This window comes from Pseudophryne corroboree, chromosome 8 (genome assembly GCF_028390025.1).
Source record: "Pseudophryne corroboree isolate aPseCor3 chromosome 8, aPseCor3.hap2, whole genome shotgun sequence".
Taxonomy (NCBI): Eukaryota; Metazoa; Chordata; class Amphibia; order Anura; family Myobatrachidae; genus Pseudophryne; species Pseudophryne corroboree.
Genome location: NC_086451.1, coordinates 369,672,077 through 369,690,171, shown reverse-complemented (window position 1 = coordinate 369,690,171; position 18,095 = coordinate 369,672,077). Strand labels below are relative to the sequence as shown.

General features: G+C 45.2%; 1 protein-coding gene across 6 annotated transcripts in view; it reads left to right on the top strand.

The window, feature by feature from the left end:
* Positions 1-18,095, top strand: part of TMLHE (trimethyllysine hydroxylase, epsilon) — a 101,782-nt gene that overhangs the window by 42,697 nt on the left and 40,990 nt on the right. For all 6 annotated transcript variants that reach the window (XM_063937567.1, XM_063937570.1, XM_063937568.1 and 3 more), the window contains 2 exons: positions 11,963-12,139; positions 12,407-12,686. In XM_063937567.1, coding sequence (XP_063793637.1) covers positions 11,963-12,139; positions 12,407-12,686 — 457 coding nt within the window. The remainder of the gene's footprint in view (positions 1-11,962; positions 12,140-12,406; positions 12,687-18,095) is intronic.

The following is an 18,095-nucleotide window of genomic DNA, read 5'->3' as shown; positions in this document are numbered from 1 at the left end:
TATATGGTAACTGAAAGAAATACCCGGGGGTTACCTTGTCTCTGTCCGCTTTCCTACTGGCAAATACTAATGTGCAGACAGGTTTTTTTTTCTCCATCTCTGACGTTACTTTCTTGATTTTTTTTTTAATTTTTTTTATTTTACTATATATGTACACGAATGATACCATACTTACCTGTTCCACTGGTCTAAGCCACTTCCCCCACAGGCTACTGCTCTTCTTTTACCGGTTGGATACTCCTCTGTGTACATGAGAAATGGCTGAAAATAATCAGGTCACCTTCTCCTCCTAAATAAAACTTCAACATTCATTAGTACATATATAGGTTACAGTCATATTTTTCATATTTTTTATTATTTTCTATAGTTTGTATGCTGGCCGTAACTGCTTCCACATCTACATAAGGTGGTGAACTTGCATTCTCTTTTTTTTTCCTACTTGGTTATTGTTGCTACAAGTTCAAACAGTTCTTATATTTCCATTCTTGTCTTATATGACTTTGGTTAAACATACCACCTGCAATACTTTAGGATCAAACTCACCAACCCCTCTTGCTGTCACAGGTTTAAACAATTTGTATGTCTGACCCTTTGTTTTCGGGATTTTATCAGACATATTCTTATCCTTAAGTTCTGCTATACCTCTGGTTCAAAGCTGCTCACCCTAGGGAATGGTACCCTATCTTTGTCAGTCATACATACCCATTCAGACAAAAAGTCTTCCGTGTGTGATCCATATTTACCACACATAACAAACCTCGCTGACCCCTTGGGCCACGGCTCTTCAACCTGAACCCTGGCTACAAAACGTCCACCGCTTGTGCAATTGGATCCCATCGCTGACTTTTTCCTTTTTACGCAATCCCCAATGCACAATACGAATAGACGGTGAAAGTTCTTAGAGCGCTTTCACCCACTCCTTCTCCGCCGAGTACCACGACTCACTCCAATAATGACCACCGCGAACCCAGTGAGGCCCCTATCTGGTTTCTATTCACTGGAAGTGTTTAGGAGTGACTTACCTATTCCAGTGAATATACACCGCTGGAGATTTTCCTGAGAGAGACCAGCGAAAACTCCCTATACACTTATACACAAACCACGCTTGCGTATGCTCTACACAGCACCACTGATACCCCTTTACGAACTTTTGCGTAAAATCGCGGTATCAAGTTGCGCTGTATATATCGCACCCACAAACGCGCGATCCAATCGCACAGCATATAGGTACTTGTTACCTATTTGCCGTACGACCACGGGTCAATATACAAACTGTGACCCTCAGCCCGGAGCGTAATACAAAAACCTTTTTACTTCAATACTTCACAATACTTATGCACTATCACGCTCCTTTGCAAATCACCTCACGATTTGCGTATTAAACCTTATACTAACGTGAGTCAGCATCTTCACGCCACCAAGCCTCCTCTTACTTGATGTACCACACAACGGGATCCCGATTTCCCGGGGTTCAAATATCCACTCACTCCTACGTTCGCTCACTCAAATACACTTTGTTTTTCTGTACAGAAAATTTGGATTAATTCAGATAGGCAGCTTTACCCCAGATGCAATACAGTTTTTAAACTAAATTTAGAGTAACCTGCTTTTGAAATCTGATAGTTATGTGCTATTGTATTAAATGTCTACTATCCCACCTTTGAACTAAACGACACTATTGTGTGGTTTTATTATGCGCACACAACCCTACGCAAGCTTGCGTAATTATGCAACCGTGCGTACCTCTATGCCAAGTGTGCGGCCTTGCGCCACGTGCACTTTTTTTTTACGCTGTCCTCACGTTCCGTATCACGTGTACCAATGTGCGTACGCAATAAAACAACTCACACAACTTCGATAATGTGAGCAATAAAAACTACTATTGCCCACTAGACACAACTTGTTCTGTATAAACTTTTATGCAGACCTGCGTTTGTGTCTTTACGCTTACTTCCTTAAAATACTGTTATTTCAAATTTACCTATAAATTTACCTATATAGCAACAATTGTATCCTATTTCACACAGATCTATAATGACTAGCAATAATCAATAATTTAACTGATTCAGATTGTATAGCTATCTTGCAGAACATACACTGATATAAATATACACATAATTATAATAATATTATATATATGTACCATTCACTGGTCTCCTAAGAGACACTTTACCTCTTATTTGCATATCAAAGCTAGTTGCTTTTCCACTGCTAAGAAAAAGCAGTTACACAGGTTAATTAACATTTCAATGGCTATCTTATAGCAAGCAGATTCTACAAAAGGAAAAAGAAAAAAAAACTTTGTTTATATCTGTGTGTAATTCTTACATCAAGTATTCATCTATTAACTCTCACTAGGCCCAGCTGAAACTATTTGTAATTGACTATGGCATGGGTTAAATAAATGCATTGGTAACTCATAAATGGTGTTTGATGTGACCAAGGAAAGCTGATTATTCTGAGCAGTGAAAATCAGCCATTTAGAAAATAACCTTCCCAAAATGGCCGCTGCTCCTCCCCCTTCCACATCCATGAGGGTTACACAAAATGGTGGACAGGCCATGTGGTTAGTCCAAAATGAAGGACAGACCATGCGGCTTCCTTTGTCACAAAGAAATCACACACCATACAAGCACCAGAAGTTATTTTAGGCCTGAGTTAAAAATAAAAACTATATCAAGGCTATGCAGCAACTTTTAAATATACTTTTAAACCTACTTAAACAGATAAACAATCCAATCTGAATCAAACACAATATGACTTATTTGAACCTTGTTTTGCAACAATAAAAATAAATTTTAGCATCTTAAATATTATGAGAAACGCATTGTCCCTTGAAGTTCATATCATTGGCTTACTGATACCACAACAATACACTAATGTGGATGTTATTTTCATCAGCTTCGCAATGCGTCCATTGGAGCCGGTCAATTACAGCCGCGTTTGTAATGTACAGTGCATCATTAAGACCCTGATATCCCGTAAGAGCCCTCATCTAAGAATGCCAAATTGATTTCTCACAAATATTTAAAATGCCCGCTCTAATATATATTGTAAATGCCTGCATCTCTTATTACCATATCCCATGAATGTGCGCTATACATCGCAAAACACTGCATCCCATAAGAGAAAACAATACACCCACACATTATCTGAGTTCCAAAGCTCATTGATGTATATATTTGTTATGAAAAGGATATGGATTCAATATATATTACAAAGTACTGTATACCTATAGTTACATGATTACAACTCGCACAGTAAGCAGTAAATACATAAAGTAACATGCCAGCATACAATACCATTATCCTTAAGTTATATAAATTCGTCTTTCCATATCACTCTCTCTCTCTCTAAATAAATACAGGAACTGATCTGCCAGCAAGTCCATCCTCGTCTCAGACCTTACAGCCACTAACTTCCTGTGTGGTCAATGTGTTATCTAGTTTCTGGGGGAGGGATTCATGATGAGTCACCAGTTCCTTTGTATATGCTGAACAGGTTCAGCCTTGGGGACGTCCAAAGGGGCTATCATGAGTTTCCTGTTCATTACCTGTTTGGAACTTCTATTGTTCTAATAAAAGTGATTTTAGCTTTTATACATGTACTCATAACTATTTGTTGCAATGTCCTACAACTTAATAACAAGTATCAAATGAATCTACATACGAATCTGCTTGCTTCAATACCAAACATGACAGGTGTATCTGGTTTCGTTCAAATAATATACATACATGACACCACTTCATTACATAATTCCAAATCACCATGATGTCCAGCGCTTGATATTATTATAATTATGTACTGCATGAAATAAGTGTCAAATCCATCTCTGTGGCATGTCCGTGTAAATGCGTGTGTTACCATATATTGCTGTGCTCGCTGCGCGTATTTGCAAGTATAGCGACTTATATGTGTGTAGTTTGTATGTTCTCTTTATGTAATATTTTTTTGACTTCGACAAACTGTCTCTCTTTCTTTTCTGAAATGATACCAACACACAGGGGCAGATGTATTAAGCCTGGGAGGATGACAAAGTGAAGAGACATTAACCACCAACCAACCAGCTTCTAACTGTCAGTTTTGAAACAGGCTGTTTCATGGCACTTAGGAGCTGATTGGCTGCTACTTTATCTCTTTCCACTTTATCTGGCTCCAATGCTTGGTACATCTCCTAATGTGGGCAGTACGGACGGTGTAACGGTTAGCATTACTGCCTGACAGCCCTGAGGTCATGGGTTGAATTCCCACCATGACCCTAACTGTGCGGAGTTTGTATATTCTCCGTGTACTTGCGTGGGTTTCCTCCGGGTACTCCGGTTTCCTCCCACAATCCAAAAATATACTGGTAGGTTAATTGGCTCCCAACAATATTAACCCTAGCGTGAATGCGTGTGCGTGTACATGTGATAGGGAATATAGAGTGTAAGCTCCACTGGGGCAGGGACTGATGTGAATGTCCAAAATATTCTCTGTAAATCGCTGCGGAATATGTGCGCTATATAAATAACTGGTAATAAATAATAAATGTCATGGGAGATACAATTTGTAATAACACTGAAAAACAGTTATTGATATTTTGCAGGAGACTCTCTCATTTTATTTCAACTCTTTTGATTCTACTATTTCTTCTTATACACTTTCTTTTCCGTAGTTTTGTCTTGTTGTTCAGATGAATCTCTACCACCGAGTATAGAGCTGGTGCACGTCTGCCCTGATAGTAATGACAGTTACTTCCATAAGCAGATACGTAGGGTGCAGCCATCTCCGAATACAGGCAAATATCCATGAGCGCAAAGCGGAAACTCTTAATCGGACCTTGTGGTAAATTTAATAAGATGGGAGTTCTATTTAAAATGGGATGTTGCCTATAGCAACCAATCATATTCTGCTTCTCATTTATCTAACACCTTCTGAAAGATAATACCTGGAATCTGATTGGTTGCTTTGGGCAACATCCCATCTTAAATAGAACTCCCATCTTAGTAAATTTACCTTCTTATGTCACCTTTTTTTTTTTTTTCTATCCCGCTTCCCCAGCAGGGGAGTGTCAGGGTTTGACGGTCAATGACTATAGGAAATCCAGCAGGTTGTTAGGGTCTCCTGCTCTGTGCTGCCACGTCGTCATGGCAACCGGGAGACAAGTGCTAGCGGAGTAACCTGAGCGTAGCTGATACTCCGGTTCGGGTCTTTTGCTGTGCAGTGGTTACAGGCTCTGTGCACGGCAGGGGATCCGGTGCTGGTTTTTGTGCTCACAGTCTGTGAGGTCTGAGTGGGGCGTGGACATCACCTGCTATATAAACCCTCTTCTCAGGTTAGGCAGATGCTGCTGAATCTTTGTTGGTTAGTCAGTTCCTGAAAGCTAGCTAGTACTGTGTAAACTTTGTATTTGTTTGTTGCTTACTGCAAATAGGCCTTGGGATTTGGTATTACACTCTGCCAATCCAGACCTAGCAGTAAGACTGGAGTCAGTCGTTTAACCTGCTGGGGTTCTTTTGCTACTCTGTGAACCTAGCAAGTTTGCGGCTGTATTCTCAGACTTGCCTGCCAAAATCCTTTCTCACTGTGCAAGGTGTTCAGGTGTCAGTTTAGTGGCAGTAAGCTGAACCAGTGCACTGCAAGTGAGGACTAGGATTGTGGAGATTCTCCTTGTGTCTATTATTCCATCTCTGACCAAGGAGTTTACTGCCACACCCGTTGGTAACCCTTTAGGGTTTTGCTGTTGCCCTTAGCAACAGCATTTCGGGTTCTCTACGTATTAAATCACAACATCTCGCTTCTTTCCATCTGAGTATTCCTAATACTAGGGAGACACCCAGTTTCTTAGCCTTTGGGCTTCTCTGTTCACTTTGTGTTTATTTTGTTACCCTATCACCTTCTATGTATGTAATGTCATATTCCCCAGTCTGTCTGTGAGTTCATTTGTTTTGCATCCCTCTCCGTTCAGACACCAGTACATTCCTGCTGGCACTGGTGTGCATAACATATTCAGCAGCCTAATACTCCTGTTGAAATTTTGTGGGAATATGGAGCATACCCCTCAAAATATTTTGCAACAGGTGGTCGATCAGGTGCAGGTCCTGACTCGACAATTTAATGATTTGTCCATTAAAATGCACACCTCGCAGGCCGCTGGCGGAGCTCCCGCAGCAGCAGTGCCTTCAGGGGTTAAGGAGCCGAAAGTAAATCTCCCGGATCGTTTTTCTGGAGATCGCTCGCAGTTCTTTTGTTTCAAGGAGAGCTGCAAGCTATATTTCCAGCTTAGGCCTCAGTCTTCTGGGTCGGAGATTCAGCGGGTGGGCATAGTGATTTCCTTGCTACAAGGAGACCCACAGGTCTGGGCATATGGGTTGCAGCCTGACTGTCCGTCGCTTAAAAGTGTTGATGCTTTTTTTACGGCACTGGGCATGTTGTATGATGACCCTGACAAGACGGCCTCAGCCGAGGCTCAGATTTCGATCCTTAAGCAAGGGCGAAGGCCAGTTGAGGTTTATTGTACGGAGTTTCGGAGGTTGGCCCATGATACCCAGTGGAATGACCCAGCCCTGAGACACCAGTACCGAAGAGGTCTTTCTAACCAGTTAAAAGACCAACTGGTACAATATCCCTTGCCTGATAGCTTGGATCAGCTCATGCAGTTATCCATTCGGGTGGATAGACAGGGAACCATTATCCCAGGGTAAAATTACCTCTTGCACTAGCCAGATTTCTTTGTTTATTGGAGCCACACACTCTGAAAAATTGTCCTTTTATGTGACTGTCTGTACTTTTGCCCCATTGGTGTTGGGGTTACCCTGGTTAAGGGCCCACAATCCTCAATTTGACTGGGTCTCTGGGGAGATTCTTAATTGGGGTACTGATTGTTTCAGGAGTTGCTTGAGCCTTCCAGTCAGGCTTTCGCAGCTAAATTTGCCAGGATTGCCAGGATGTTATGCAGATTTTGCGGACGTGTTCTCCAAAAGAGTTGCAGAGGTACTACCTCCCCATCGCCCCTATGACTGTGCCATTGATTTGTTGCCGAATGCTAAGCTTCCCAAGAGCAGGTTGTACTCCCTGTCACGTCCTGAGACTCAGGCTATGGCAGAGTACATTCAGGAGAACTTGGCTAAGGGATTTATCAGACCTTCACAGTCTCCAGTTGGGTCGGGGTTCTTCTTCGTGGGTAAAAAGGACGGTTCGTTGCGACCCTGCATCGACTTCAGGGAATTGAACCGTATCACGATTAAAAACTCATACCCACTGCCTCTCATTTCGGTCTTGTTTGACCAGCTTCGTACTGCCACCATTTTTTCTAAGATTGACCTACGCGGTGCGTACAATCTAATCTGAATAAGAGAGGGGGATGAATGGAAGACTGCCTTTAATACCCACTCAGGGCATTATGAATATTTGGTGATGCCTTTTGGGCTCTGTAATGCCCCGGCAGTCTTCCAGGACTTCATGAACGATGTGCTCAGGGAATATTTGGATAGATTCTTAGTTGTATACTTAGATGACATCCTAATCTTCTCCCATTCCCTGGAGGAACATCGGAAGCATGTACGCTTAGTCCTCCAGAAACTCAGAGACCACCGGCTTGGGGCGAAGCTGGAGAAGTGCGAATTTGAAGTTCAGCAAATCGCATTTCTAGGATATATTATCTCTTCAGAAGGTTTCCAAATGGAGGGTTCCAAGGTACAGGCAGTCCTGGATTGGGTGCAGCCCACTAGTTTGAAGGCGCTTCAGCGTTTTCTGGGCTTTGCAAATTTTTATAGACGATTTATCGCTGGATTTTCGTCTATAGTGGCGCCCTTGGTGGCACTCACTAAGAAAGGGGCGGATGTTGCTCACTGGTCTTGTGAGGCCAAAGCGGCTTTTGCCCGTCTCAAAAGGGCATTTGTCTCGGCCAAGGTGCTGCGACACCCAGATCCAGAGCGTCCTTTTGTGGTGGAGGTGGATGCCTCTGAGATGGGTATTGGGGCAGTGCTCTCTCAGATGGGGGTGTCTGATAATCGCCTTCATCCCTGTGCTTACTTTTCCCGTAAATTTTCGCCTGCCGAGATTAATTATGATGTGGGTAACCGGGAATTGTTGGCTATTAAGGATGCACTCGAGGAGTGGAGACACTGGCTTGAGGGGGCTAAGTTTGTGGTCTCAATTCTCACCGACCATAAGAATTTGGCATATTTAGAGTCAGCGAAGCGCCTCAATGCCAGGCAGGCACGATGGGCTTTGTTTTTTGCTCGCTTTAATTTTTTGATAACATATCGCCCTGGGTCAAAAAACATCAAGGCTGATGCGCTCTCGCGGAGTTTTGCTCCAATCCAGGAGACCACCGAGGAGCCATTGCCCATTGTGTCCCCATCATGTATTAAAGTGGGCATTACCCAGGACCTCTTGTCATTAGTCCTTAGAGCACAGGAGCAGGCTCCTCCAGACCTTCCGGTAGGTCTTTTGTTTGTGCCTCCTAGGTTAAGACAGCGAGTGTTCCTGGAATTCCATGCCAAGAAGTCGGCAGGTCACCCGGGTATTGCCAGAACTCGGGAGTTGCTATCTAGGGCGGTGTGGTGGCCCTCAGTGGCTAGGTATGTGGATCAGTGGGTTCGGGCATGTGACATCTGTGCCCGAAATAAGACTCCTGGAGGGGTTCCTGTTGGCCCATTACATCCACTCTCTATTCCATCTAAGCCATGGACCCACATTTCAATGGATTTTGTGGTGGACTTGCCCAAATCCTCGGGGATGACAGCCATCTGGGTTGTCGTTGACAGGTTTTCGAAGATGGCGCACTTCGTTCCATTGGTTGGGCTGCCATCGGCCAGACGCCTGTCTGAATTATTTATGCTGCATGTTGTGCGCCTCCACGGGTTGCCACTTGATGTGGTCTCTGACCGCGGAACCCAGTTTGTGGCCAAATTCTGGAGGGCATTTTGTTCCGATCTCCAGATTTCTGTCAGCTTGTCGTCAGGCTACCATCCGCAGTCTAATGGGCAGACTGAAAGGGTGAACCAGTCCTTGGAGCAGTTCCTCAGGTGTTATGTCTCCAAGTGTCAGACTGACTGGGTTGCTCATCTGTCCATGGCGGAGTTTGCCTATAACAACGCGGCTCACTCTGCTACAGGGATCTCTCCCTTCCTTTGTGTGTATGGGCATCATTCTAAGGCCAATTCTTTTGACCCCCAGGACTCCACGCCTGGTGGTTCCTCTGTGGTTTCGGTCCTTAGAGGTATTTGGAGGAAAGTGAAGAAAGCCCTTGTGTCTGTGTCATTAGTGACCAAAAGGGTTTTTGATAAGCGGAAAAGACCCTGCAGCTTCAAATTAGGAGACTTCGTCTGGTTGTCTACCAAGAATTTGAAGTTGAGACAGCCATCTCATAAGTTAGGCCCCCGGTTCATCGGTCCTTATAAGATCACTAGGGTTATCAATCCGGTGGCATTTCAGTTAGATCTACCCCGTTCTTTGGGTATCAATAAAACATTTCATTGTTCCCTTTTAAAACGGGCGATTAGTAATCCTTCTTCCAGTGGAAGACCTTCCCCTCTTCTGATACGTGGCCAGAGGGAGTTTGTTGTTGAAAGGATTCTTGACTCCAAGATGGTTCGGGGTCGGCTGTCATTTTTGGTGCACTGGAAGAGGTATGGCCCGGAGGAGCGGTCGTGGGTGCGCAGTTGTGATCTTCATGCCCCCAGACTGTTACGCTCTTTCTTCTCGCAGTTCCCCGATAAACCCGGTGGTAGGGGTTCTTTGACCCCTCGTCAGAGGGGGGGTACTGTTAGGGTCTCCTGCTCTGTGCTGCCACGTCGTCATGGCAACCGGGAGACAAGTGCTAGCAGAGTAACCTGAGCGTAGCTGATACTCCGGTTCGGGTCTTTTGCTGTGCAGTGGTTACAGGCTCTGTGCACGGCAGGGGATCCGATGCTGGTTTTTGTGCTCACAGTCTGTGAGGTCTGAGTGGGGCGTGGACAGCACCTACTATATAAACCCTCTTCTCAGGTTAGGCAGATGCTGCTGAATCTTTGTTGGTTAGTCAGTTCCTGAAAGCTAGCTAGTACTGTGTAAACTTTGTATTTGTTTGTTGCTTACTGCAAATAGACCTTGGGATTTGGTATTACACTCTGCCAATCCAGACCTAGCAGTAAGACTGGAGTCAGTCGTTTAACCTGCTGGGGTTCTTTTGCTACTCTGTGAACCTAGCAAGTTTGCGGCTGTATTCTCAGACTTGCCTGCCAAAATCCTTTCTCACTGTGCAAGGTGTTCAGGTGTCAGTTTAGTGGCAGTAAGCTGAACCAGTGCACTGCAAGTGAGGACTAGGATTGTGGAGATTCTCTTTGTGTCTATTATTCCATCTCTGACCAAGGAGTTTACTGCCACACCCGTTGGTAACCCTTTAGGGTTTTGCTGTTGCCCTTAGCAACAGCATTTCGGGTTCTCTACGTATTAAATCACAACATCTCGCTTCTTTCCATCTGAGCATTCCTAATACTAGGGAGACACCCAGTTTCTTAGCCTTTGGGCTTCTCTGTTCACATTGTGTTTATTTTGTTACCCTATCACCTTCTATGTATGTAATGTCATATTCCCCAGTCTGTCTGTGAGTTCATTTGTTTTGCATCCCTCTCCGTTCAGACACCAGTACATTCCTGCTGGCACTGGTGTGCATAACACAGGTTTCACCTGCTTATAGTGGCAGGCATTATCGAGTATATGAACGGTCTTGCAGGTAGCGTGCCGTGTGTTCACTGTCTGTAGGTACGTATTATCAGAGCTAAGTATATCCTACTTTGGGCCCAGTTTAACATAAAAAGGGCGGAATATCGCAGCTGCTGTCGATGCCACTCGCGGCATTATTTACCTCCCTGCTGCTTTTTTGTAGTGCCAGCAATATTCCTAGTGACGGGCGCTGCTTTCCTAGTTATTGTGGAGCAGCTGCTCGGTCTCTGAGTGTTATTGGAACTATAAAATGTGGCTGCAAAAGTGGGTTCTATCAGGTTTAGTTCCCTGTGACGCCAACAGAGATTATCATTCTGGTGGTGCTTCTCATGTGTATCCATGGAAACCGAATTACTGGTCATAGTAATGTAATCTTGTGCAACTTCCTGATGGACAGCTGTCTACACATAGCGGCATATCCAACTGAACGCAATTTTTGCGCTATGCAATTGAAATAAAAAATTTGTTGGGGTAATTTCTCCGGCAAAACCCGTGGGAAATTTATTAAAAAAAAAAAAAAAATGAGGAAATCAGCCTGTACCGTAAAAAACTACAAATAAATATTAAGTAACAGTATAGATGTCCATCACTGTCCCAAACATAAATATTTGTCACTTTTAAATGGCTGATTGTTGCATTTCTGATTTAAAAAATAACAAGTTATTTTCTTCCGTTTACATACTGTGGTTACATTTGGGGTGCATAAAAATGTACATAAGTTGATTTTGGGGTGATTTTAGGCCACTTTAAAAAAAAAAAAAAAAAAACACCAGTAACTCCCACCAAGGTTTAAAACACACCAGTCCCATCCATACAACACCCCATATACTTGTCCCATATTTTTTAATCCATTATCCTGTAGAATTTCACCCAAATATTGGCATGTAGTATAACTATTGGTCCAGTACAGCTAATTTGTCGTTAGAGGTGGTGTCCAAGGTGTTTTGAATCAAGTCCCAACATTCTTACCTTTAAAATAACAATTTTCCCAAAGCTTGCACCTGTTCTGAAGCTGCAGGAAAAAGATGTGTTATTTCTTATAGAAATTACAGCAGCTATAATACTTACGTCTTATCAGATACCATAAACCCTGCGATTACCTGAAATCCTGCACTCCGCGGCAAAATGAATTTACTGCGTTCAAGTGAATACGCCCCATACTATAATAGAAAAAAGTCTGCTCTGAAAACAGTGATATTAGATGCTAGTATCTTATTTAGTCCGACATGTTTACAGTGTTGAGTTTAACTACGAATTGTTTTCATATCTGCAGAACTGGTGTACTCTGGCACCTGTATGCGTTTCGACTACGTCTGGCTGCGTGATCACTGTCGTTCAGCTTCTTGTTACAATACCAAAACCAACCAACGCAGTTTGGACACAGCCAGTGTGGAGTTGGACATCAAACCTGCAACCGTCCGAGTAGATGAGACCACCCTATACCTAACATGTAAGTCAGGGAAAAGCTTTTGTATATTGTATATAAATTGTCCTCCGTCTTTGGTGGATTCCTTAGAGGAACAGAGCTGGTTACATTGGTTTTTCATGTTCTGTCTGTTAAAAAAAATCACTAAAAGTGGCGTTCCTCTTTAATTTGTGTAGACCTAAGCATATACATCTTCTCTGGTTCCAATGAAATCACGAGCTGAAGTCTACATTATATCAGCCTGTTTGATGCTGCTCATGACAGTGTACTTCTGGTTTTCCCACGTAACAGGGCCAGATGGCCACATGACTCGCTATGGCTTGGACTGGTTGTCACAGAATAGTTATGAAGGACAGAAGCAGCAACTTGTGCAGCCTCGGATATTATGGAATGCGAAGATCTACCGGGAGGCAGACGTACCAGCAGTCAGCTGCTCAGAGTTCCTAGAGACAGACGAGGGGCTGAGAGATTTTCTGTATAACTTCCTGCTGTATGGTATTGCCTTTGTTGATGATGTTCCAGCCACCCGGGAAGACACAGAGCGAGTGGCGGAGAGAATCAGCCATATACGGTAACTTATTTTAGAACACAGGTTTCTACCATTTGTATATTAAGAGTATTAACGCGCTCATCATGAAGATTTATCTAAAGGTGTCTGTATAGAGATCCGGCCTGAAGAACGACAGTGTCTAGGTCGACAATGTTTAGGTCGACCACTATCGGTCGACATGTTTTCAAGGTCGACACGGTTTCTAGGTCGACATGTTCTAGGTCAACAGGTCAAAGTGAGTTTTTCAAATAAAATTTTTTTTTTTGAACTTTTTCATACTTAACTATCCACGTGGACTATGATTGGGAACGGTAACCTGTGCCGAGCGCAGCGGTAGCGGGGCTAGGAACCTTGCCCGAAGCGTAGCGAGCCATGCGAGGGGACACGGTGCACTAATTGGGCTTCCCGGTCACTGTACGGAGAAAACTACACCAAAAAAACATGAAAAACTCATGTCGACCTTTTGACCTGTCGACCTAGTGACTGTTGACCTACAGTGGTCGACCTAAACATTGTTGACCTAGACACTGTCGATCTAATGATCCACACCCGTCTGTATACTAGCCACTAGCCATCTATGAACGGATGTCTTCTCTTTGGAAAGTCAGCCGCAACCACCTCCATCCGTAGAAGAAATGGCGTCTGCCCTCTGTTACCTAAATGGAACGTCCACTCTGTGTATCAAAATATATTGAACAATATATAATGTAAAAGTGTAATATGTATAAAAATGACAATGGTGTCTTTCTTGACAATTATTAAAACAAAAATAGCATTTTCAGTTATAAAATGGAATTAACTGCAAACGTGTCGGCGTCCGTACCACTGGAAATCTAATTTCTCTAACATCCTAGTGGATGCTGGGGACTCCGAAAGGACCATGGGAATAGCGGCTCCGCAGGAGACTGGGCACAAAGTAAAAGCTTTAGGACTAGCTGGTGTGCACTGGCTCCTCCCCCTATGACCCTCCTCCAAGCCTCAGTTAAGATTTTGTGCCCGAACGAGAAGGGTGCAATCTAGGTGGCTCTCCTGAGCTGCTTAGAGTAAAAGTTTAAATAGGTTTTTTTATTTTCAGTGAGACCTGCTGGCAACAGGCTCACTGCATCGAGGGACTAAGGGGAGAAGAAGCGAACTCACCTGCGTGCAGAGTGGATTGGGCTTCTTAGGCTACTGGACATTAGCTCCAGAGGGACGATCACAGGCCCAGCCATGGATGGGTCCCGGAGCCGCGCCGCCGGCCCCCTTACAGAACCAGAAGAGTGAAGAGGTCCGGAAAATCGGCGGCAGAAGACGTCCTGTCTTCAATAAGGTAGCGCACAGCACCGCAGCTGTGCGCCATTGCTCTCAGCACACTTCACACTCCGGTCACTGAGGGTGCAGGGCGCTGGGGGGGGGCGCCCTGGGACGCAATGAAAATACCTTAAATGGCTAAAAATACATCACATATAGCTCCTGGGCTATATGGATGTATTTAACCCCTGCCAGTTTTCCACAAAAAAGCGGGAGAAAGGCCGCCGAAAAAGGGGCGGAGCCTATCTCCTCAGCACACAAGCGCCATTTTTTCCTCACAGCTCCGTTGGAGGAAGGCTCCCTGACTCTCCCCTGCAGTCCTGCACAACAGAAACAGGGTAAAACAAGAGAGGGGGGGCACTAAATTGGCATATTAATATATACAGCAGCTATATTAGGGAAAAACACTTATATAAGGTTATCCCTATATATATATATAGCGCTCTGGTGTGTGCTGGCAAACTCTCCCTCTGTCTCCCCAAAGGGCTAGTGGGGTCCTGTCCTCTATCAGAGCATTCCCTGTGTGTGTGCTGTGTGTCGGTACGCTGTGTCGACATGTATGAGGAGGAAAATGGTGTGGAGGCGGAGCAATTGCCTGTGTTAGTGATGTCACCCCCTAGGGAGTCGACACCTGACTGGATGGTCTTATGGAAAGAATTACGTGATAGTGTCGGCACTTTACAAAAGACTGTTGACGACATGAGACAGCCGGCAAATCAGTTGATACCTGTACAGGCGTCTCAAACACCGTCAGGGGCTATAAAACGCCCGTTACCTCAGGTCGATACAGACACTGACACGGACACTGACTCCAGTGTCGACGGTGAGGAAACAAACGTATTTTCCAGTAGGGCCACACGTTACATGATCACGGCAATGAAGGAGGTTTTGAACATTTCTGATACTACAAGTACCACAAAAAAGGGTATTATGTGGGGTGTGAAAAAACTACCCGTAGTTTTTCCTGAATCAGATAAATTAAATGAGGTGTGTGATGAAGCGTGGGTTTCCCCCGATAAAAAACTGCTAATTTCTAAAAAATTATTGGCATTATACCCTTTCCCGCCAGAGGTTAGGGCGCGTTGGGAAACACCCCCTAGCGTAGATAAGGCGCTCACACGCTTATCAAAACAAGTGGCGTTACCGTCCCCTGATACGGCCGCCCTCAAGGAACCAGCTGATAGGAAGCTGGAAAATATCCTTAAAAGTATATACACACATACTGGTATTATACTGCGACCAGCAATCGCCTCAGCCTGGATGTGCAGTGCTGGGGTGGCTTGGTCGGATTCCCTGACTGAAAATATTGATACCCTGGACAGGGACAATATATTATTGACTATAGAGCATTTAAAGGATGCATTTCTATATATGCGAGATGCACAGAGGGATATTTGCACTCTGGCATCAAGAGTAAGTGCGATGTCCATTTCTGCCAGAAGAGGATTATGGACGCGACAGTGGTCAGGGGATGCGGATTCCAAACGGCATATGGAAGTATTGCCATATAAAGGGGAGGAGTTATTTGGGGTCGGTCTATCGGACCTGGTGGCCACGGCAACGGCTGGAAAATCCACCTTTTTACCCCAAGTCACCTCGCAGCAGAAAAAGATACCGTCTTTTCAGGCTCAGTCCTTTCGTCCCCATAAGGGCAAGCGGGCAAAAGGCCACTCATATCTGCCCCGGGGCAGAGGAAGGGGAAAAAGACTGCAGCAAACAGCCTCTTCCCACGAACAGAAGCCCTCCCCCGCTTCTGCCAAGTCCTCAGCATGACGCTGGGGCCTTACAAGCGGACTCAGGCAAAGTGGGGGCCCGTCTCAAGAATTTCAGCGCGCAGTGGGCACACTCGCAAGTGGACCCCTGGATCCTGCAGGTAGTATCTCAGGGGTACAAATTGGAATTCGAGACGTCTCCCCCTCGCCGGTTCCTGAAGTCTGCTTTACCAACGTCTCCCCCCGACAGGGAGGCGGTATTGGAAGCCATTCACAAGCTGTATTCCCAGCAGGTGATAATCAAGGTACCCCTCCTACAACAGGGAAAGGGGTATTATTCCACGCTGTTTGTGGTACCGAAGCCGGACGGCTCGGTGAGACCCATTTTAAATCTGAAATCCTTGAACACTTACATAAAAAGGTTCAAGTTCAAGATGGAGTCACTCAGAGCAGTGATAGCGAACCTGGAAGAAGGGGACTATATGGTGTCTCTGGACATCAAGGATGCTTACCTCCATGTCCCAATTTGCCCTTCTCACCAAGGGTACCTCAGGTTTGTGGTACAGAACTGTCACTATCAGTTTCAGCGCTGCCGTTTGGATTGTCCACGGCACCCCGGGTCTTTACCAAGGTAATGGCCGAAATGATGATTCTTCTTCGAAGAAAAGGCGTCTTAATTATCCCTTACTTGGACGATCTCCTGATAAGGGCAAGGTCCAGAGAACAGTTAGAGGTCGGAGTAGCACTATCTCAAGTAGTACTACGACAGCACGGATGGATTCTAAATATTCCAAAATCGCAGCTGATTCCGACGACACGTCTGCTGTTCCTAGGGATGATTCTAAACACAGTACAGAAAAAGGTGTTTCTCCCGGAGGAGAAAGCCAAGGAGTTATCCGACCTAGTCAGGAACCTCCTAAGACCAGGCCAAGTGTCAGTACATCAATGCACAAGGGTCCTGGGAAAGATGGTGGCTTCTTACGAAGCGATTCCATTCGGCAGATTCCACGCAAGAACTTTTCAGTGGGATCTGCTGGACAAATGGTCCGGATCGCATCTTCAAATGCATCAGCGGATAACCCTGTCTCCAAGGACAAGGGTGTCTCTCCTGTGGTGGTTACAGAGTGCTCATCTCCTAGAGGGCCGCAGATTCGGCATTCAGGATTGGGTCCTGGTGACCACGGATGCCAGCCTGAGAGGCTGGGGAGCAGTCACACAGGGAAGAAATTTCCAGGGCTTGTGGTCAAGCATGGAAACGTCACTTCACATAAATATCCTGGAACTAAGGGCCATTTACAATGCCCTAAGTCAGGCAAGACCTCTGCTTCAGGGTCAGCCGGTGTTGATCCAGTCGGACAACATCACGGCAGTCGCCCACGTAAACAGACAGGTCGGCACAAGAAGCAGGAGGGCAATGATGGAAGTGGCAAGGATTCTTCGCTGGGCGGAGAATCATGTGATAGCACTGTCAGCAGTGTTCATTCCGGGAGTGGACAACTGGGAAGCAGACTTCCTCAGCAGACACGATCTTCACCCGGGGGAGTGGGGACTTCACCCAGAAGTCTTCCACATGATTGTGAACCGTTGGGAAAAACCAAAGGTGGACATGATGGCGTCCCGCCTCAACAAAAAACTGGACAGATATTGCGCCAGGTCAAGGGACCCTCAGGCAATAGCTGTGGACGCTCTGGTAACACCGTGGGTGTACCAGTCAGTGTATGTGTTCCCTCCTCTTCCTCTCATACCAAAAGTACTGAGAATCATAAGAAGGAGAGGAGTAAAGACTATACTCGTGGCTCCGGATTGGCCAAGAAGGACTTGGTACCCGGAATTCAAGAGATGCTCACGGAAGACCCGTGGCCTCTACCTCTAAGAAAGGACCTGCTCCAGCAGGGACCATGTCTGTTCCAAGACTTACCGCGGCTGCGTTTGACGGCATGGCGGTTGAACGCCGGATCCTGAAGGAAAAAGGCATTCCGGATGAAGTCATCCCTACCCTGATCAAAGCCAGGAAGGATGTAACCATACAACATTATCACCGTATTTGGCGTAAATATGTTGCGTGGTGCGAGGCCAGGAAGGCCCCTACAGAGGAATTTCAACTGGGTCGTTTCCTGCATTTCCTGCAAACAGGACTGTCTATGGGCCTCAAATTAGGGTCCATTAAGGTTCAAATTTCGGCCCTGTCAATATTCTTCCAAAAAGAACTGGCTTCTGTTCCTGAAGTTCAGACGTTGTCAAGGGAGTACTGCATATACAGCCTCCTTTTGTGCCTCCATTGGCACCTTGGGATCTCAATGTAGTTTTGGGATTCCTAAAATCACATTGGTTTGAACCACTCACCACTGTGGACTTAAAATATCTCACATGGAAAGTGGTAATGCTGTTAGCCCTGGTTTCAGCCAGGCGTGTCTCAGAATTAGCGGCT